The sequence below is a fragment of the Gopherus evgoodei genome, chromosome 2, assembly GCF_007399415.2.
Source record: "Gopherus evgoodei ecotype Sinaloan lineage chromosome 2, rGopEvg1_v1.p, whole genome shotgun sequence".
NCBI lineage: Eukaryota > Metazoa > Chordata > Testudines > Testudinidae > Gopherus > Gopherus evgoodei.
This window is the reverse complement of record NC_044323.1, coordinates 169,159,166-169,181,265: the sequence shown is the minus strand read 5'-3', so window position 1 is coordinate 169,181,265 and position 22,100 is coordinate 169,159,166. Positions and strand designations below refer to the sequence as shown.

Sequence of the window (22,100 nt, the reverse complement as noted above, 5' to 3'; positions counted from 1 at the left end):
GGGGCTCAGGGCTGGAGCAGGGGTTTGGGATGTGGGAGGGGCTATGGGTATGGGCTCTGGGAGGGAGTTTTGATGAGGGAGGGAACTCGGAGCTGGGGTGTGGGCTCTGGGAGGAAGTTTGGGTGCAGGAGGGGGTTCCAACCTGGGGCAAGAGATTAGGGTGGCGCTTACTTCAGGTGGCTCCCTGGAAATGGCAACACGTCCCTGCGGCCCCTAGGTGGAGGTGCGGTCAGGCAACTCCACACACTGCTCTCGCCTGCAGGCGCCGCTCCCACAGATCCCACTGAGTGCTGTTCCTGGCCTATGGGAGCTGTAGAGTTGGCGCTCAGGGCAAGGGCAGTGCGTGGAGCCTCGCTGCCCCTGCGACTAGGGGCAGCAGGGACATGCCGACTGCTTCCAGGAGCCGCATGGAGCCAGGGCAGGCCTTAGCTCCTCTAAGCCACTGACTGGAGCTGCCAGGGTCCCTTTTCGACCAGTAATTCCAGTTGAAAACCAGATGCCGTGTGACCCTATTATCCCAGGTGTCAAATGATATAAAATGACCTTTCCTCATCTTGGTGGTTTATGAAATATTATACTTTAAAATTATGTCAGAGGCCTAACCTGGCCGTGAATCTTTTTTTTTTTCATACTAATCAAAGTCTGCATATTGTAGCAAGTGCCAGATGGTCATGTAATGTTCTGACACTACTTGACTTTACCTTGATACACCTTGATATATTCAGCAATATGCAGCAGAATAATCTTTCCACCCAACAATGTACTTCAATGGAAGACTGTTTTGTTTTTCTTGGTAATTAATACCCATGGAGTAGGTTCTAATTTAGTTATATTCACTGAAGGGCATAAGGTCATTATTATTTTTAGTTTATTTCTCATGTAAATCAAAACAAAGTAAAATTAATCGTGTCATAACATGCTAAACTTCTTTATGTGTTTGATTGTTACTCATTTGGGTTCTCTATGTTTTGTAAATGAATAGTTTTCCTCATTGCAATTATTTTCCTAGCATGCAATGATGCTTCCTGTTCTCACCCACCATATTCGCTACCATCAATGTCTGATGCATTTGGACAAATTGATAGGCTACACCTTTCAAGATCGATGCTTGCTACAGGTAAGAAATGCCAAAAGACAAATTACATACTAATTTGCCATTTGAATTCGGGAGGACTGAAGCTCTGCTCCTGTGGAGCAAGGGGAGGGAGAGCTGCATGCATGACCATCGTCCCCAAGGTAGTTAAGCTTGTGTGTGTAAATCCTGCTGAACCCACTAAATGGAGAAATCAGGTGTATTGCTGATATTGGAAAGCACCTGATTATTTGCACCTCTGATCTTAAAAAGGTTCCAGGTGTCCTGTGAGAATCTGTAAAATCAGGTTTCCACTGCGTGTGGTTTGTAAATCATGGAATCCTGCAGGATGAAAAGCATTATATATGAATGCAAGATTATATTTTTATTACTTAATGCATTCCTTTACTTGTCGAGTTCTGAAAAAACAGTGTCATACTACAGATGTGTCTGTAAATTTTGCCTTGTAATATTTTGTGGTTTATTATTTCATAAAGAATCCTTTGTGTTCAAAGCTATGAACAGACAGATGTCTCCTCAGGCCTACAGGTGTTTGTTGAAATGTTCACTGTTACAAAGTGAAAGAGAGAAGTTGTGTTTCTTTTGGGGTTTTAGTACATCTGTGTTGCATGGTCAATCAGTTGTGCAAGTGCATTTTTGCACGCTCAGCAAAAACTGTCTATTGCAGATCTAAATTAAAGGGCAAAAATAAGTAAGTAGATCTGTGTTATCAACGTATTTTAGTGCAAAAAGTGTATTTTATATATAATTTCAAATTTAATTGCTAATATTTAGGTGCTTTACTTTTTTTTTAACATATAATGAATCAAGAATTATTAATAAAAACGCTCTCAAATGCTTTGTACTCCTTATACAAACCAGATTAGTTTGAGAATAGAGGGGATGGGTCTTATGCTTAATTATGAGCATAGATTTTTTTCGAATTTCCTGGGTTTTAGAGTTAAAGATTATTTAAAAAAAAAAAATCCAGCCATAAAAACCTACTAACTGCCACGATAGAACACTTGAAGCAAAAAGCAAATAAGTTATCAATAATCAGGGAAAGCATAAGACAAGGTGCACCAACATAAATCACACTAAATGCACAGAGGCACTTTATCTAGGCTTGATCCTTATACATGCTTATTGAATAGCTAAGAATTTGTTCCAGGAGAGAGAGTCCCTAGTGAGATTTATATTTCACCATTTAAATAACTGTGCATAGGATGCCAAATATACAACTATACAACATCACTGGGAGATTACATGTTTCATCATACAGTATGCATTTAAAGACCTGACAGAGAAGAGAGCCTGAGGGGTGTTTCATGTGTTTTTGTTTTAACCATTCTGGTAAGTTTTAGTGTGTTCTATTTTAGAGGAGTAAGTGTTTTAGAGGGATAGGTTTGTCAAACTGTAGTTCGTACTAATGAGGTATTTAACAAGGATTTGAGGGGAAATGCATAAGTTGAATAACAATTTGGTCTGACAATAGTTAAAATAAGCTTTGTTTGAGTGAAGAGGGCAAAGGAGCTGTTTAGAAGCTTTTTGTTTAGCATCGAAGGCCCCAATCCTACAAATATTTCCTGACTAACTTTCTGCATATAAGTAGTCCCATTTTAACGCCAGGGGGCAGCTAACAATTCTCATATTTGTGTTTGCAGGATTGGGGCCTAAGTCTTTTGTCTTCACTGTATTAATTGCTACTGACACCTTCCAGTTCGGCTGCCCTTCATAAAGTGATAGCAGCAAAGATGCACGTTCCTGATAGTGCTTACAGTACAAACTAAATATAGAGCTCAAGTCTGCCACTCCTGTTCACCTTCACTAATAATGTTGCTCTGAGAGGGGTCCCAGCAAAGGCAATGAGAATAAAGGGCTATTCATTGTGAGCCAGAGTAGCAGAGTCTGGCCTTTGGTGAGCAAAAATTCGATCATCTCTCTTTTACCCAAAAAAAGACGAGGCTCTCCTTATTGATGCTTTACATATTTGTATGGAGTTACAAATGCTTGAGATGGTATTGCAGTATATAAATACATTCATGTAGTAATAGTATTAGGTTTCATGTTTTTTGTACTAAGCAAATCTTCATGTTGTTTAACATAGTTCAGCCAAGTTAGCAAGCAAAACATTTTAGGGGAAATTGACAATTCATATTTTTTTTCTTTCAAAAACGAATTTATTTCTTTAAAAAGCTTTTGAAAGTTAATTAGTTTAAGTGGTGATCAGGCATAAATGATGTGTTTCGTGACATATCTGTAGCTGTACATCCTACATTTTAATTGCTTGAACCAAAGTTACTAATTGCCAACAGCACATCATAGCGTGTCTTCAAACTGAGAAATAGCTGTTGTTAGCAGCTTCCAATCTAACATTGCTCTTAGCGTTTGCAAAAATAAACCCAGTTTTTTACTTGCACATGCTGCTTTCTAGCTTGCCATGACTCATCCAAGCCATCACCTAAACTTCGGAATGAATCCAGACCACGCAAGAAATTCCTTGTCCAACTGTGGGATTCGACAGCCCAAGTATGGAGACCGAAAAGTCCACCACATGCACATGAGGAAAAAAGGTATGCAATTACATCATTATTGTTTTCTCTCTCACCATCCTTAGCCTCCAAGAAGAACTGCCACCTAATTGATTCTTGTTCAACCTATATTCTCCTGACGGCTTGTCTTCACTGCGGCATTAGCTCAAGTTAACTCTGTGAATGAAGTTAGCCTAGCTGGAGTGAGGGTGGTCACAGTGAGTGATTGTGTCAGCAGTACAAAGTAGCTGCATCCACACTTCACTACTAAATGGAGCTTCAATAACACTCGAGCTTTAACACACATACACACACATGCCTCCCTGCCCCTGAGGGCCAGCTTTCTTGAGTTTAAAGCACCTCTTACCTGGAGCTAGAGAGCTTTTTGTGTGCTTGGGAGTCAGATTAGGGGCAACACTCAAGGATTATACCTTGAGCTAACACGACAGTGAAGATTAGCTCTAGGAGAGAATTTTAGTGGAAGTTTCTAAAGCCTGAGCACATGGTAATACAAATAATTTAAAAATAATAATAATAAGTGACCGGGAGATCTATTCTGAATTATTGGAGCTGACAAAGTAAGCAAGGGTAATACATCACAGAATATACTTTGTTTTATTTTTGACAAGTGTATCATAGATATTTTCATAATGCAATAATGCATAATTTTATAAAAATTGCGAAGTCTCATTACTGAGACCTCTTTGTAACACTGCTATGAAATCCTGCTGAAACAAGGAAGCAGTGCAGCTGTCAAATGTGTGGGCTCTGCTGCACAACTTCTTTCTCCCTTAAATACAGGCAACTGCAGTAATACAAATTGTCTGTTGTTTGTATGGTGTTTGGGGTGGGGAGTCTGGCCTTACTGTGACTTTATATCTGGCTCCATGAATGTAAAAGCAGTTTCCTGTGGGCAGCCATTACCTAGCCATTAATCCCTATAAGGATTATGCCAGAATAAAAATGTTCTGCTGTAATTTAACTCTGGATCTGTGGTGTTTCTGCTTTCTGATTGTCCCAATGGCATTTTTTGTTTGTATGGTTTTTCAAATGCAAAGGAAATTACTTCAATGAAATTGGTGGTGATTTTTAATAACTGTTTAGTATTGTTTATTTTTACAGGAATAAACACCTTGATAAACATTATGTCCCGCCTTGGGCAAGATGATCCGACTCCTTCCCGGTAAAGAAAGCAGCTAATGCTTTGCTTCCAGCATTTTAGTTATATGCTAATGTGTGCTGATCAGTCTTTTTCTTGGACCTAGAAGGTTAACTAAAAAGGAAAATTCAACTCTAGTTTCTTAAAAACCTTTGTAATAAAACAGCCAGATGATTTTTAACTGTTGGGAAGTAAGTGTGTGTGTACACATACTTATTTATATGCATGTGCAAGGAAGGGAAAATATCTCCAAAAATATTGTTTTTGGTTTTTTAATAAAATCAAGTGGCTTTTTTGAAATTGAAGAACAGCAAGATTGGTAAATAGAAAAAGTCTTAAAAAAGGGTGTTACTCTGAGCTTGCAAAGCCACCATTTGCCAAAAACATCCTTTTGCAAAGGCACAGAAAACCAAGCACCAGCTTTGTAATGCATGCAGTGAACAAGACATTTAAGAGAGCCCCTAAAGAAAATCTGCTTCAGTCCACAAAACTTAAAAGAATCATTAATACTTCTATTTGGACAGCTCAAATGGTGAACAATGAAATGCTGCATTTATTTTTCTGCATGTGCATAGCACAAATTTTCCACTGTACTTAAAAAATAAACAGGAACTAGATTCTGTGCCACCCTTACTCATAGTGAGTAGTATCTTACTCCATGAATAGTCCTATTGAAATCAACAAGGCTACTGATAAAGTAAGATATCACTCAAAATGAGCATGGGTGACACAGAATTTGGCCCAATATAAATGAATATGTATAATAACATGGAACAATATGTTTACTACAAAATTAATTGTTTAGCTTAATAACCAATTATAATAATTATAATGACAAATATAACTAAGTCACTAAGAATTCTGTGCAATTGAATTACATTTGTATTGCTTAACATTTGCATTTAAGACATGCTTTGTAATCAGTTTTAGTTGCCCTAGTCCTGCGGGGCCAACCAAAACGAGTAAGAGAGACTTGGGTCATCCTACCTATTAGAGAATTCGAAAATTAATCTGAAATCAACAAGATTCAATAAAGACAAGAGCAAAGTACTGAATTTGGAAAGGAAAACTTAAAACTTAATGCACAACTACAAAATGAAAAACAAATGTCTATGTGGTGGTATTGCTGAAATAGATCTGGGGGTTATAGTGGATCACAAATTGAATATAAGTCAACAATGTGATGCAGTTACCAAAAAGGCTAATATCACTCGGGGATGTGTTAATAGGAATGTCATAAGTAAGAAATGGGAGGTAATTGTCCCATTCTACTCAGTGCGATCCAGTTCTGGGCATCACACATTAGGAAGGATGTGGACAAATTAGAGAGAGTCCAGAGAACAACAACAAAAATATTAAAAGGTTTAGAAAACCTGACCTATGAGGAAAAGTAAAACAAACTGGGCATGTTTAGTCATGAGAAATGAAGACTGAGGAGGGATCCAATAACAGTCTGCAAATATGTTCAGGGCTGTTTAAAAAGAGAATGATATCCAATTGTTCTTGTCCACTAAAGGTAGGCCAAGGAGTAATAGGCATAATCTGCAGCAAGGTATAAGGTTAGATATTAGAAAAAAAAAATCTAACACTAAGAGTAGGTAGGGTCTGGAATAGGGAAGTTGTGGGATCCCCATCATTTGAAGTTTTTGAGAACAGACTGGATAGGAACCCATCAAGGATGGTCTCGATCTACTTGGTCCTGCCTTAGTGTAGGGGCTGGACTTGATGATCTCTCGAGTTCCCTTCCAACCCTCTGTTTCTCTGATTCTACCTCCACGCACAGCCATGTAGGACTCTCCCAGAGTACAGCTCGGGGTGCGGGTGGAGGAAGCAGGAACACCTGCGAACAGGTGGATGACATGATGCTATACAACCCTAAAAGGGTTATTGTAAATTATTCCAATCCCCATCCCGCTTTGGGGCAGGGTGACAGCAGCAGAGGAGGAGGAATTGTGATTCTGAGTGATGCTCCCCATGAGATGGTGCTGCTACACTCTGTCCCCAAACACAGGGCTGAACCCAAAGATTCAATCTAGTCTCTTTAGATTGTTCTTTGAGTTTTGGTGTATTTACTCTATTGTACTCCCAATTATAAAATAATATTTGTAAGTCTAGGTCTAATATCCATCAAAAATTAACGCCTTCTCCCAAAGAGAAAGAAAAACAGGGAGAAAGCACTCAGTAATTATCCTATCTCAGCTGAATGGACTTGAAAATCCACACTTCTCAGCTTTGTTTGCCATTATGCCTCTACAAAGAGAAGTCATAGTATAACTAACACTTCACTTTTAAATAGCACTTGTTCTTTGAACCCCTACCAAAGTTCTGCTTTTTAAAAAGTTAGGTGAGTGATGTATTAATTTGAGGGGGAGCAAATTGCAATAAAAGCTGTCAGACACTTGAAAAGGGGCTTCTGGAAAGAAACCACCAGTATCTTAGGCCTTGATTCTGCAGACATGACCTACAAAATCAGTGGGACTACTCCACGTGATTAAAGTTAAGCATGCATAGGTTATTTGCAGCAGCTTGAGATATTCTGTACTGACAGCTAGGTCCGTATCTTACTCAGCTGATATTGCCTAGCTTTCTGTCTCTTACCTATTAATAAACCTGTTAATGGGGGAGGGCTTAGAAAAAAATAAAATTTTAAACAAAAAGAAAAGATAGAGCACTCATAGAAGGAATAAAAAAAATGAGAGCAAGAGAGGAAAAGAAAGGGAACAAAGCTCTTATTAGTATGATAGAGTCTTTGAAGGTATCTTCTTCCGTTCTAGTAAGTCCTCCTACGAGCCTGAAGGAAATCTCAGAAAATGGGGCAGAGGACACTTGTCTTCTACATTAAAGGGATTGTGAAAAATAAAAGCACATACAGACTGCTTTGTAGTTGGAGATGCACCAACAAATCCATTGTAGAGTCATCAGGTCCAGGAGGCGTTTCTGTTTATTATAGACCTCTCCCCAGCAGCACACAGATTTATTTTAAATCACCTGGTATCCATGGCAAAGCACACAAAGCCTGATCTCAGCATGCCATTACACACTGCTAGTCAGAAATTTTGCTTCCTTTCTCCCTGTTAAATGTTGATAAATAATCTATGAAGTTTCAAAGACCTGTGATATCAGTTCTGAGTTTGATAACCCACATGTTCTTTGCTATATATCAGAGAAGAAAGTATCAAAATAGGAAAGTGGCAAGATCATTTCCCTTCCTGATCACCAAAAGAATTAAACTTTACTGTACAAATAACCAAAATTCACTAGGGTTACTGACAATAAATCTCAAAACACTTTTGCAGGATTAACCACAATGAACGTTTAGAATTTTTGGGAGATGCTGTGGTGGAATTTTTAACTAGGTAAGTGTGGAATTTTTCTACAAAGTTCTATATTGTGTCTCATTCATCAAATTTCCTATAGTTTTTCCTTAACATTCAACTGTATTACGCTTTCAAATGTGTAGGTTTTAATAGTCTGTGTATTTGCTGTCCTATATCCAGGGGCAGCTCTAGACATTTCGCCACCTCAAGCAGGGCGGCATGCCACAGGAGGTGCTCTGCTGGTCGCTGGTCCTGCGGCTCCACCGAAACCTCTGCAGGCACGCCTGCGGGAGGTCCACTAGAGCCGGGGGTCCAGCGGACCCTCCGCAGGCACGCCTGAGGGGAGCCGCCTGCCGCCCTCCTGGCGACCTGCAGAGCACCCCCCACAGCATGCCGCCCCACGCACGCGCTTGGCATGCTGGGGTCTGGAGCCGCCCCTGCCTGTATCCTTGCAATAATTTTAAGAGCTGCACATCTGCATATGCTTCTTTTCAAGCCTCTTACAATGCTGGTGCTGTGAAGAGTAAGATTACAAGATGAAAGGCTAGTGTCTCTGTCCTGTCAAATGCTATTTGAAGTTGCTCATGACTGTAGGAGAGCAACTTGTCTTGAGCCAAATACTTTAGAGCTTATAACCAATTTATAAAAAGGAGAGAGATTATTTTTAAATGTGTCATTTTTGTTTCCGTGCCTTCCCTTGATCTCTTCCCCTGTAATCTCAAGAGTGGTGTTTACAAGCAATATTGAATGTGTAGAATTTTTTAGGGGGATTATTCTTTAAACCTCAGTCCTTAGAGGCACAGCTTGCATCTTATCTTTCAAGAATATATTTACATTTATGTACAAACCATTAGAAAATAATAACACAAAACAAAATTCACAGTTCATCAAAAATCGCACTCCATTTTGCTAAACCGAGTCTTCTGAAATCAGTAAATACTGGAAAATTACAAAAATTCTCAAACTGGCCTTTCTGAGCCTAGTGCAAGTGGCAGCTAGCTTGGTGAAAAGTATCATTTGTGACAAATAGCAATATCAGCATTCAATGTGAAAGATTTTAAATCCTTTTCCAGAGCCCTTGTCAGTCCATTTCTAAGAGGGAAGTAGTCAGTGTGCTTAAAGGGAGGTTTTTAAAAAAGCTCATGGTATTATGGATAACAAAATTGCACTTTAGTAACCATCCTCTGATACCCAACAGTTACTCTGGATTATGGGCCACATGTCTGTCAATATCTATTTCTTTACTTTAAAAATCTGTGGCCTTTTCTAGAAGGTGCAAGGAAGCCAATTTTTTTGTGATAGAACACAAATACCTAGTATTACTGTTTAAAAACTACAGTTTGATAGTACACAATTCTCTGAGACTTACAAACCTGTATATTTGGATTTATATGTAAATTTCAGTGTACATTTTGGGCTTGTCTGTGCAATGGGGTATCACGCTTTATAGGGTTGTGATTTCTAAAGAGTATTTTGCGCATTAGTGCTTTAACGTAGTGCTATTCAAAATAATACTGTGTTAAAGTGCACTAGAGAACCTTTAGTGTGTATCAGCAGGGTCTATAGGTCAATTAATATCCAACATGTGAGCATGCGTTAGAAAGCACACGGTCCCATAAAGCACATTACCCCACCTTGGAGACAAATCCTTCATTTTCAATGTTAAACCTCTGAAACGACAATGACATTTCTGAGAGAGCCATACCACATTCATAAACACTATTACTGTAGTGCATTAAAATATGCAACTTCTAGATATATAGTTTATTATCATTAATAAAGAAATGTTTTAGAAGAGGATCTAAAATAATCCCTCTTCCTCTTTGGAGATATATTGCATACTTGTGTGTGTGTCTGGTGTTCCAGTGGCCCAGAATGCCCTCTCTAAAGTAATAAGTTTTCATTATCTATATAAACCTTTATCCTTTTTTATATTTTTACATATTTTTTTAATTTGACATAATTACAAGAACTCAACAACAAGTAGTTCAGATCATTCCTTCCAATATGTGATACCTTGCATTTGTCAGTATCTCAGCAATTGTATGGCCCATTCACCTAACTTTTGCCGCAGTTGAGGAAAACACTTAACAGTTTTTATTGTTGACTAACAAATAATTTCTTGTCATCAGCAATTTTTTCCATCTTGCTCTTTGCACTCTTTTCCAGATCACTGATGAATGTGTGGAACCTTATGATACCTCACTGTTAACCTTTTGTTAAATTGAGGCCCAGATTTTTAAAACTGACTAGTGATTTTAGATACCTTATGTGACAGCCTCCAGTGTACAATCTGGACTGTGAGACTGCTGTGTCCCCTTTTAGTCTCTGTATCAGGGTACCTCTGACACTGCTGTGCTAGTAACAAGCAGCTCCTTTAGGCTTCACTCCCACATAGCCATTAGCCTTTGAAGGCACATCCAAAGTTACTTGCAGGCTCTCACAGTCACTCGTGAACTATACACAGGGAGACACCAGCAAATCCCCCCAGCCCTAGCTTTGTACCCCAGAAGTGTACCATCCTACACTGCTCAAGATCTTCTTGATCAGTGTAAACTCATTAGTTTACCACTCCTTCAAAGTGTAGTGAACATGCCCCAGTCTTTGTAATCTGAGTAGATTCCTCAAGCACCTTAGACAAACTGGTAAAAATAAAACATTAAAATAAGTTTCTTAACTACAGAAAGATAGATTTTAAGTGATTATAAATGTTTGGCATACGGTCAGAGTTGGTTACAGAAGAAATAAAAGATAAAATCACAGTCTAAATCCTAAACTTTATCAGACTAAGCAAGATTTGAATCAAGCAGTTTTTCCTCATCTTACTTGATGTTCCAGGCAGAATTTAGTTCATAATTCATTCTAACTAGAAAGCCTAGTTAGGACCATCTCTTCTTCCCAGTTCAAGGATACTTCCCTTTGTCTTGCAAATGTTCTTGTTTCTAGGTGTTGAGGTGGGGGAGGCGAAGTGGTGATGTCATTGCCTCTCATTTTATACTCTCTTCCAGGTGCTGGAAAGATCTTCACTGTGTCACGGGGGTTAGACAGCCCCCCATCTTGTATGTGCTCTCTCAGCAGTCTTCAGGAGGGGTCCACTGGGAGAGCAGATTCTCCTTGATGGCTGATTAATCCTGATGTTAATCTGTTTTAGAGGTGTTAGCTTCTCCTTTGTTGCCACTGAAAGGCTAATTGTGGGTGTCTCCCAAACTCACAACATATTTCAGTAACACATATGCAAGACTTCATGGCGTCACTTACAATGGTAATACATACAATTGAGCAGGATAGTAATGTTCAACAGATCCTGACTTTTCAAATGATACCTCACAAGGCATAGTTAGTAAGAAACATATTATAGTCATATAACTGGTGAATATGTGGGGTAGAGGGTGTTATTTTGAGATACAGTGTGTCACACTTTAATTTTTGCATGACCATCTTGAGATAGCTCAAGGAGGATTAATTTTACAGAACGTGCTGAGCACACTCTCTCTAAAGATCCTGCCTCCTCATGGCTTTTGAGATTAGCCTCCCATAAATTAAGGCACTCAAAATCACTAGTCACTTTTGCAAATCTTGGGTGGATTATTTAATCCCTACTTTCTTTTACTGAATGTTAGCCAATTTATAATCCATGATTTTACATAATTTCCTTAAATTAATTCCTTAATTACTTCATGAACTACTTTATTAAAGGCCTTTTGGAAATCCATTATGTTTGTGCCTAATTAATTTTTCAGTATATATACTGTTAATTATATTTTTCTAGCTGTGTCACCTTGGATAAAAATAGGCTAGTTGATTTCACTTTTGTATAGACAGTTACTATGCAGTTTCACTATCATCAGGCTCTTGTGCACGCTGTTGCAATGTTTGATTTGCAGTAGCTTCAGGGAGAGGTTTGCCTTTAAAAACAAACAAACAAAAACCCAAACTTTTCTGTGGAATTAAAAAAAAATAGTATTGTAAAAGCATTTAAAAAAAAATCCTACATCTTGAGCCAGATTTGACTGACTGGTGTCTCCTTACTATGTTTGACTGTCTGGAATCAAGCTGTTTTCTCTCACCGTAGAGATTGCCTGCTCCTACTGAGTGTTTTGTCCCAGCATTCTTTTGTTATAGAGGTCCAAGCTACCATTGAACTCTGCAGAGAAGGTGACAATGTGTGTGATTTCAGGAAGTTAAAAATTGTATGCTAAATGGTAAAAAGATGATCTATATAATACTGTTTAAAAAACAAACAAACACGTTTTTACCATAGCTCTGGTGAAGTGCTGTGGTGAGGAGGGAACTGGGACACCCATTAAAGAACATGTTGAGTCTATTTGAATTTTTTTCTTTGCAGTGTCCATTTGTACTACCTGTTTCCAAGCCTAGAGGAAGGGGGGTTAGCTACATATCGCACTGCCATTGTTCAGAACCAACATCTTGCTATGTTGGCCAAGGTTTGTAAAGGCATTTTTATCTCTTTATTGGAATTCTGTAGCTATGATGTTTGGCAAGGGTGGGTTAGTTACTGGTCTGTCTGTCCACCTATCAGTATCTTTACTATATATTTTGGATTTGAGTTTGGTCACTAGCTCTGTCATTAGTTTTGAAGGTAAACTTTGAGGAAGTCACATTTGGAATCTGACAAAGGGAGGGAGGAGTATGGAGGGGGCATTCAAGAGGAGTGACTCCTTCTGCTAATATATGGACTTCTAGGGCTCCTGTTGTTAAGGCCTCCATATATTTAACTGTTCGTTGCACTGGAGCTAGTGAATGTTGGTAATGAATGGATAATTGAAGAGCAAATCTAATAGTTGTAGAAGAACTTATAATACAGCATATGTAGCAAGAAAGCATAGGGGAAGAAAGGTGAGAAAACCCCCTTTAATTATTTCCCAGCTTGGATATTCACTGTTTAGGCTTACTGCCTTCTGGCAAAGAATAATATTAGAAGGGCTTTTTGTGATAAATAAGATCAAACGATGTAAAAATACAAGAATTTTTGTTAAATTTAGCTTTTTATTAGATTTTGTGAGTGATGTGTTTTGAGTTTCTTTTAATTTTCTCTGTGATAGTAAGATTGGAATATGCTACAGAAACCTGATTAAATCCATTTTCATGATGGTTTGGTATTCTGTTGTTCAAATTTGGTTTTGTTAACAGTGAAAATCTTGCTACATTTGATTTCAAAGAAACACACTCCGTCCTGCAACAACAATAATATAGCAGGCCAAAGACTTACTAAGATTACACTACCCAAAATTTTTATTCTAAATATATTGCCTATGGTTTCAAAATTCCCTTTTTAGTCGTCTTTGTCCATAGCCAATAATTTTAAAAAGTATTATCCAGTCCAGAATTATTGTCAAAGATTGTGCCTTTAACTTCCTGTCCTTGTTCTCTTCATTTCCTGTCAGGAATGGAGGGGCAAGGAATGAACCCAGGAATTTTCTTCCAAAGGGCTTCCTTAAGTTCGCAGTGAGCAAGACAGTACAGATTACAGAAAAGCCTTTCAATCAAAGCTCCATTCATAAATATGTTGTTGTTAAAGTACCTGACATTTTAACATGCCTTTTTAAAATTCTGTGTGAAACAAGCGCATGTATTCTTAAACATATCCATGCTCTAAATATGTTATCACATTTATGGCCTCTTTCGAGAAAGTTGCATATGTATCTTATAACATGTTTTATAATATAAATATATTTTATTTATTAAATATAAATTTGCCTGATTTTCTGGGGGATGCTTTGTTTCCATCATCCCTTCTCTCCCCCTGCCCCTTTGTTTAAATATCCCTCTACAACATCACATTACTTCAGTTTTCTTCAGTTTAAAGAAGATAAGTAAGATCTACAGTATATGTTGGTATGTAATTATCTGGAAGGGTCATGGTTGAATAATGCAAGGTGGACTCTTCTGTATTGTGGCTTACCCTAGCCCTGAGGATCCAATATGTGGGAATATTTCTTCTGGCTGAGCTGGCCCATCTTCTCTTATAGTCTGTATCTCACAGACACAGAGCATCTGGGTTTTCCTTTTAGGAGTCTCCTTCACCATTGCTGTAGCTCAAAGTGGAGCACTTTTGATTTGCGACAGATAGGTTTGCTTTGCTTGGCTATTGGTTTTTCCTGCCACTTACCTTTCTCAAAATCCCTATTTTATTCTAGGTATTGATGCATCCAAATTGTTTTGGGATTCAAACTGCCAATTTCTGTTGCGCTCATATTACTTTATAATCCAGTTTTTTAAAAGATATCAGCAACCTACCTTGATCAAATCTGAAATTATTAATTTATTCAAAGAAGTATTAAGCTGGAAAAATTGGAGTTGATACTAAAAGCAGAAAATAATCTTGAAGAAGCTTAAATTCAATGTAAACCACAACATTTTATTTTGATGTTGACTCTTCAGAGTAGTTTACCTCAGTGTACAAAGTGCAGTGTAATATAAGTGATATCTTTTTTGTTGTATGGCAAATAGGTTTTATCTATTGAAAATTCAATGCTGTTTTCGAAATAGAAATTCATTTCAGACCATACATCTCTAAACTGTTCCAGTTCTCCAGCCTCACCTATTAAATGCACTTTAGGGGGACACTGTTGAAAATTAATGAGAAATTGGTCTGTGGAATCTTACACCAGTTTGGGGAAAACCTATTCTAATACACATTTTGCAAAATGCACAAATCTCTCTTTTTCAGAAATTTGTTTAATGGCTTTGTGTCAAAAAGATAACTATGTAAAAGGAAACCTAATAATTCTTATGGGCATTTCCATATCAGAATGATCATATATCACATAATACATGTGACTCAGTATTTGTATCTATAGGCAGGCAGTCCTATAGATTAGCAAACAGACTGATGTGAGTAATGCATATTTGGGGAAAAAAAAAGAAAGCCATGAGGCCCTGTGGATTAACTGTTCCACAGACTAGAGGCATTTGCTACTGCCACATGTTGCTGCGGTAGGCCTGCTTCAGGAAGGAGATGGATTTTTATTGGATTCTGGCTACCGAGATTACTTCTCTCTAACTTTATTCCTCTTCTCTTTGGTGAAATCTTTCTCCCCATATTTAATTCCCCTACTTCTTCAAGGAAAAACATCATAATATTACACTACTGTCATTCAACCATGAGACAGGATTAGGTTCATTCTTACCTCTTTTCTCCCACCAAACTCATCCACAGAGGTCGGTACTACCATTGCTCCACATGGCTTTCCTTCCACCCTTGGTTTTACTATTTTTCTTCACCCTGGATAGTTATGTCAGAAGTTCAATATCAAACTGTAATTGTTTACATAGTAAGCTACAATTGAGTAGTCTAGTTTTATATTTGAGGACTAACCATGCACCATTGTTAGCTGGAGGACTGCTTTTCAATTTTCTCAGTGTGAGTTGTTCCACAATTACGTATATGAGGTAATGAGGCTGTATAACTGACAACCTGAATGCTTGTATTTTTATAGTGCAAATGGTTAACAGTTTCGACTGTCCTTTTCACATATTGTGTTGGTATTTGTAGAAGCTGGAACTGGATCGGTTTATGCTTTATGCTCATGGACCTGACCTTTGTAGGGAATCAGATCTACGTCATGCGATGGCCAACTGTTTTGAAGCTTTAATAGGTAAAGTATGTGCACGCTGTATGTATGTATGTGTGCATGTTACATATATTGTCCATAATATTATTTTGTATGCAGCAGGACTATGAGAAACATTGGTTTGTAACCTTCTTAATGAAATATTGACATTTTTTGACTTACATATATAGTCCTGGAGCCTTACAACTGCACCTCTTCTTAGAAGGGACCAGGGCACAGGCAGTCTTGCCTAACAGTCGCAACTGGGCGGAGGTCTGCACACCAGGGACAGTAGTCACTGATAAGGAGTTGGAGGAAATGCAAGAGCTGGATTGTAACGAAGAGTGAGACCAGAGTCGGAGACTGGAGATCAGAGGAAGTAGCAGGCTGGACTCAGGAGGCAAGAGTCAGGGTCAGAGATAGGCTGGAGTCAGAGACTGGAGATCAAGTAAAGTCTGGTATTGCAGCAGACTGAAGTCTGTGTGATTGCCCAGGCAACCTCTGGGGTTAAATAGAGCAGTTTTCCTGTCAGAGGGTCATCACTCTGTCACTTGGGCAGTATTTCTTGCGGTGCCTACTCTCCACAGTGCTCCCTCGCTGTGCCTTAGCATGGCCTCCCAGTGATACGGTGGGAATAGCAGCTATCCCAAGCTCTGCAGACCCAGGTTCTAGTCCTCAGATCCTTTAACTTGTGCATTCTACACACTTCAGTACTGAATGCCATATGAATTCCACTGAGTAACACTGGGCTTTTGTAAAGAGACAGGCATGTGGAAGTTCAGGGCTTCAGAATGAAATTGCATGTAACCGATTTTAGGGTTTTTTTTGTTGGTTAGTTGGTTGGTTGTTTTTTTTCTTCAAAGACAGACCTTGAGAATTCATCCAGGCCAGTATAGGAAGGTATAGCATGCTACCAAAGCTCTTCCAACTGAAAGAGGGACCAACATCAAATTAGCTGGAGTGCGCTAAAATCTTGTTCGGTGACTGACTGCACTGGGTAACAAGTATGAGTGAGGAGAGAGAATCCATCTGCTGTTATCAACCAAAGCACAGAAAATAAGTTGGCAGGCAAATGAAAATTAGTGTGCATTGTATCCCAAGTTATAGGCAAGTTTTACTGTTTTTTTTCTTTAAATAAATCATCTTTATTTCTGGACAGAACAAACACAGTATTACATTTTTGTTATACATACACACACATACATGCACTCACAATCAAAATCCAACAGTTCGGATTTATACACTACAATTGAAAATTCAAATGTATGAAGTACAATAATAAAGTTTAATTTATCTATAAAAGGTGGTAACTGCACAAAAGACATGGAAAACGTAAAATAAGATAACCAAGCAGTGAAGTACAATAAAATTTATTGGTGAACTCTACAGTAATCATTTCATACAGTAATTGGGGACATTACAGAAATGGGTTATGCTACCCACAGTGCTGTGTTGCTAAGATTTTAGAGAGAGTTGTCATATTATGAGATTAGTATCCATGTCCCTTTTGGTCTCACCAAAGGAATTTATCCAAATTAGACTTTAATCTGGCAGTTATTTTTGTATCTTCTAGTATAAATTAATGTTCTATGGGAAGCAACTTGACTTAAGTCCCTTTACTGTGCCTGTCCTTCAGGTGTGAGATTTGGATCCTTTTTATGCAGTAATAACCTTTTTTTCCACAAGATAGACTGTAGACTGGTATTAAAAGAATAAATAAACTAAAAACACTATCTGCCCCCCTATTCCTACACACAATTTCTTGTGGCTGTTGGATAACACTGTATTTAAGAGGGTCTTACACTGATTTACAGCCATAAGCCAGACTAATACTATTTTGATGAAAATACATGGTGGTTGTTTGGCCAACAGAATCCTCCCTTCACTCTTCAATTAAATATGTTTAACTTAAGGTTCCTGGCACTGACTGTTGTGTTCTGTAGGTGTTCTCAATGTACTAATTGTTATCTTCCTGGTATCATAGCGGATCAGTGTTGGCAATGGTCCCAGTAAAAGAGGCTCTTATATGAAATAGAATAAATTAAAGAAAGTAAATACTTTCTATGTAAGGCTCTATGTAAGAAAAATGTACTCTGCTATAATTACATGAGTGTAGTTACGCTGGCTCAACCTGTAATATACACATTCTTCACAGGTGTAAATGTAATGACATCCTGCAGGGGTCATATGCGGGAACTGGACCTGCATCTTCTGGATCTAAAAGCATGAGTCTTTACTGTTTGATATAAAAAGATACCAGGTGGCTCAGGAGGCATAGCAGACATAGCAGCCTTTTTATTGGTCTAGCAGCTGGGAGGGCAGGGAGAGAGTCACGATTGGCTAGCATGAGTTACAGAAAGCAGGCTTGACATTTGTGCAGTTTACTCCAGTAGATTAAGGCTTGATTTATACAGTTTTTGTACCAGTTGAACTATTTTGGTTAAGGGGATGATTTTGTTTTTTCTAAAATGGTTATACTGTAACCCTTACTGTGGATATAGTTTTACCCATATAAAAGTGTGTTATACTGGTATAACTTATTTCCCTTCCTGTATGGGAGAAGTTGTACCAGTGTTAAAGCACCTTTATACCAATATAACTGCATCCACACTAGAAGGGTTGTACTGTTTTGACCATATTGGTATGGTTAAAGTGGTATAGCTTTCTAGTATAAACAATCACCAGGTACAAGCCCTACTCTCTATCAGTGCAGCATGTCTCCCTAAGGGGTTTTCCCTGGCGTTAGCCACATTGAGTTAGTTACACCATGCAAATGTAGGAATTTGACAAATTTAGGTATCGGTGTAGTTACACATGCAAATATCCCTCATGCATGCGGGACCTAAGTACTGGAGGAGCAAGACATTTATGCTGAAGTGTGTCAAGTTAAACTAAATTTCAACTGTTTTTGAAATGGCGGACGGGAATATATTGGGTGTTGTTTCAGCCCAGTCAGTTCAGCTGTTTATGCATTACACGGTCTCCTAATGCATTTCATCCTGCCTTGAAAGATATATTGTAGCTTGCTTAGATGGTAACCGCTTTATGGGTTCTGCCTTGGGCTTTATTGCATTTCATTTGATCAAGTTGTTCTTTTAACTCTGCTTTGTTTTTCATGAATGCTTTGATCTTTAATTTAAAAATAAAAAAGAAACAAAAGAATGAGTTGTATCTTGTGCTTAGTTCACACATTTCAGCCCACTAGGAAATTATTGTTGTTGTTGTTATTGGTGTGGACTTTGATTGCTAAGAAAACAGATCTACTCTTTGGCCATAAGTGCAGCACGCTGGTAATGCAGTAAATTTTTGTTAGACCCATATCTAAAAATTGGGATGTTGTGGGGAGGGAATTAAAATAATATATATTAGGGCCTGGGGTTCCTCCCTTAAGGAAATTTAAAATACCACATGCATTTTACAAAATTTTAAAACAAAAAAAATGATAGCCAAAATATAAACAGCTGTCTGGTACCTACTCGGAATTTTATATTAGCATAATTTGCCTCTGGCCAGCTGTTCTACACACACTACAAACCATTGTTCTGAAGACTAGTGACCCATTCAGAGCATCACTATTTAAAAAACTGAAAAGTAAGAGAAAATATCTGCTTCTCATATGTTGGAATATTGACTCCCTGGTTCCACCCTCTCCCCACCACCAGCTCTCTTAAGTCACAGGTGTGTCTTCACAGGTGTGTCTTCTATGACTGGTTTTAGGATTTCAAAGGCTTCCTTGTAAAGAGGCATGGAACAAAATGTCAGTAGTTTAAAAATGAAAAATGCCTGCATAAACATATATAAAAACATGTAACCAGCTGGCATCAATATTGCAAAATCCACAGAAAAAAGGCCACTTAGAAGCTAGTGGAGATTGCTCTTTATTTATTTACATATTGTTTGTGTATATATTTATATGTAATATATTTATTGTAGGCAAGACCTATCTTAAGATTACCCGACACTTCCCATTATAAGACTTTGTTTTCTGTTTATAAACTGTACCAAACTAACTGTTTGGGCTGACATTTTCCATGCTGGATATCTGCTTCAGGCTGATTTGGGGGGGAAAATTTCATCCAAAATTGTTAGGCTGTTTTTGAGAACAGTGCTTAGGAAAATATATTATTTTGCCCATATTAAAATAATTCTGGTGACCTTTTCTTTGAACAGCTCTAGTTCCCCCATGCTTTGGAAAAGGGACTAAAAAATTGCCAAGGAGTGCCTTTCGTGTCAGGGATATGCCTTTGTGATCGCTGTGATGCTGGCTCACCGTGTCATGCTAGAGTGTATTCAGGTCAATTCACTTGTATAGATCAAAGTAATGGTTAGATATACATGTGTGTACTCAGATGTTTAAATTTAATGAAAACTAGTGGACTGTTACCAGTATTGTTTTCACTCATCTATTCCTGTCATAATGTAATAGCAAACATTTACATGATAAATACTTGTGTAACTATCAAAGAAATCTTGTGAAATGCTAATGAAGGACCTAAGGACTTTAACAGAAAATAATTTCACAGCAAGTGGCCATTATATATATGGTCGGAGGTCAAAAGTCTAAGTGCCTTCCTCACGCAAAGGAAAAGCCCATGTGGGGAAAGAGATTGTCAGCTGGCCTTCTGTGTGATAGAGCTATAAATATGGATTCAAGAAATGATCCATCATCTCTGGACTGTTTGGATTCTAATAGGGCAGTATATCTGAATGAGAAGACAGAGATCCCCAGAGTTATTCTGGGTAACCCTAAAGGACTTTTGGGAAACTGGAAGTTTATTGCATCACTGCCACCGTTTGGAGTTATAAACTGTGATTTACCTGTTGTTATATTTTGCCTGCTTTAACCTCTCAGTAACTCTCTTTTTTTCTTAGCTAATAAACCATTGGTTAGTTTACTATAGAATTGGCTGCCAGCATTGTCTTTGGTATAAGATCTAGGGTACCAGTTGATCTGGGGTGAATGACAGGTTTCAACCTAATGTGCTGTGATTTTAGGTTTAAATAGCAATATGTCTTTTAGTTTATAAGGTGCCACAGGACTCTTTGCTGCTTTTATCACAAAGCTTGTCTGGGTGGCAAGATAGACTGGAGAGTCTAAGGGGTCTGTCTGTGACTCCATGGTAAGACTGGTATAGTGATCCAGGAGTTCACATTTGTTGCTGGCTTCGTGAAATCTAATTATAGAACACAGCACCAGTTTGGGCTCTCTGCCCTTGTTTTCTGACATTCTACCCTGAGACAGGCACTCTCAGTTGTGAGCCTCTCTAGACAGCATGACAATTCCTGTGGAAAATTGGCCCATATTTGACCAAGTTATAAGACTTTGAAAAAATCACAGTTCAAACATACTCAGTAGAGACGTTTTAGCAGCTAAAAACTCCAAAGATTCTGCCCTTATTGAGCATATGCAAGCCTCTCACGGCTCCTAGTGCTGAGTGGACTGTGCATGCACCATCACCCCAGAGCAACTGAGCATGCTTCATCCCCTTACAGCTCCTATGTATGACCAGACTGCATGTATGCCATCCTCACAGAGCACTTGAGCATGGTCCCTCCAGCCCTGGAGCAAAGCTGGGCTTTCCCTGTAATGGCTCTTTCCAGTGGCTGTGATCTGGGGAGGGGCTGGACACTGAAACTGAGAGCAGGGAGTCTGTCTCTCCTGTGCTCCCAATGACATCTCTCCCGCTAACACAGGGCACCTAGCCACTGCAGAGGAGAAAGCCATCTGATTCTTATAGAAAGGGAACAAACTCTGGGAGGGAAGCAAAGAAAATACTTGATTGGGACTAGAAGTGTGGGAGAGAAACTGGAGCTGGCTAGGCAAGGAAAGTGGGGAGGGAAGGAGAAGAAGGTTGTGACCAATCAGGTATGGAGACTGGGAATGGGAGCTGGTGGGGAAAACAAAGTGCGTGTGTGTGGGGGAGAGTGGTAGCCAGTTGACTGGGGGGGCAGAGGAGGGACACAGATCAGATAAGGAGCTGGGGAAACATACTACTGCTATCAGTTACTCCGTCAGTTCCATTGCCAGAGTTCTATGTAGTGGATATATAGGCTGCAACCCCTCTGATGATCCATGTAGGTGTCAATATGATGCCACATGATGGAATTCCTGTTTTCCTTTTTGAAAACCTAGGAAATACCACACAAAAAACATTAAAAGAACATTACTAAGGTTGCCGAGTCAAGCCCTCAAAAGTTAACTTTGGCATTTTTTAATGACATTAAAGCCTATATGAAAGGGAAAAAAAGAAAAGAAAAGAAGAATGGCCATAGTGGGGCAGACCAAAGGTCCATCTAACCCAGTATCCTGTCTTCCGACAGTGGTCAAAGTGAGGTGTCCCATAATACAAATTACTACCAATATTATTAGCGGTACTATAGTTTGTCATCTCCCTTATAATCTGGGTGCATTAGCATGCATTCCTCTATTTGTATTATTGCTGCTTC

At 38.7% G+C, this 22,100-nt stretch overlaps 1 protein-coding gene across 3 annotated transcripts in view; it reads left to right on the top strand.

Annotated features, from left to right (window-relative positions):
* DROSHA (drosha ribonuclease III) overlaps positions 1 to 22,100 on the top strand; it is a 113,738-nt gene that overhangs the window by 62,434 nt on the left and 29,204 nt on the right. For all 3 annotated transcript variants that reach the window (XM_030552229.1, XM_030552230.1, XM_030552231.1), the window contains exons 17-22: positions 1,010 to 1,117; positions 3,507 to 3,645; positions 4,726 to 4,786; positions 8,059 to 8,118; positions 12,425 to 12,524; positions 15,596 to 15,698. In XM_030552229.1, the coding sequence (XP_030408089.1) occupies positions 1,010 to 1,117; positions 3,507 to 3,645; positions 4,726 to 4,786; positions 8,059 to 8,118; positions 12,425 to 12,524; positions 15,596 to 15,698 (571 nt within the window). The remainder of the gene's footprint in view (positions 1 to 1,009; positions 1,118 to 3,506; positions 3,646 to 4,725; positions 4,787 to 8,058; positions 8,119 to 12,424; positions 12,525 to 15,595; positions 15,699 to 22,100) is intronic.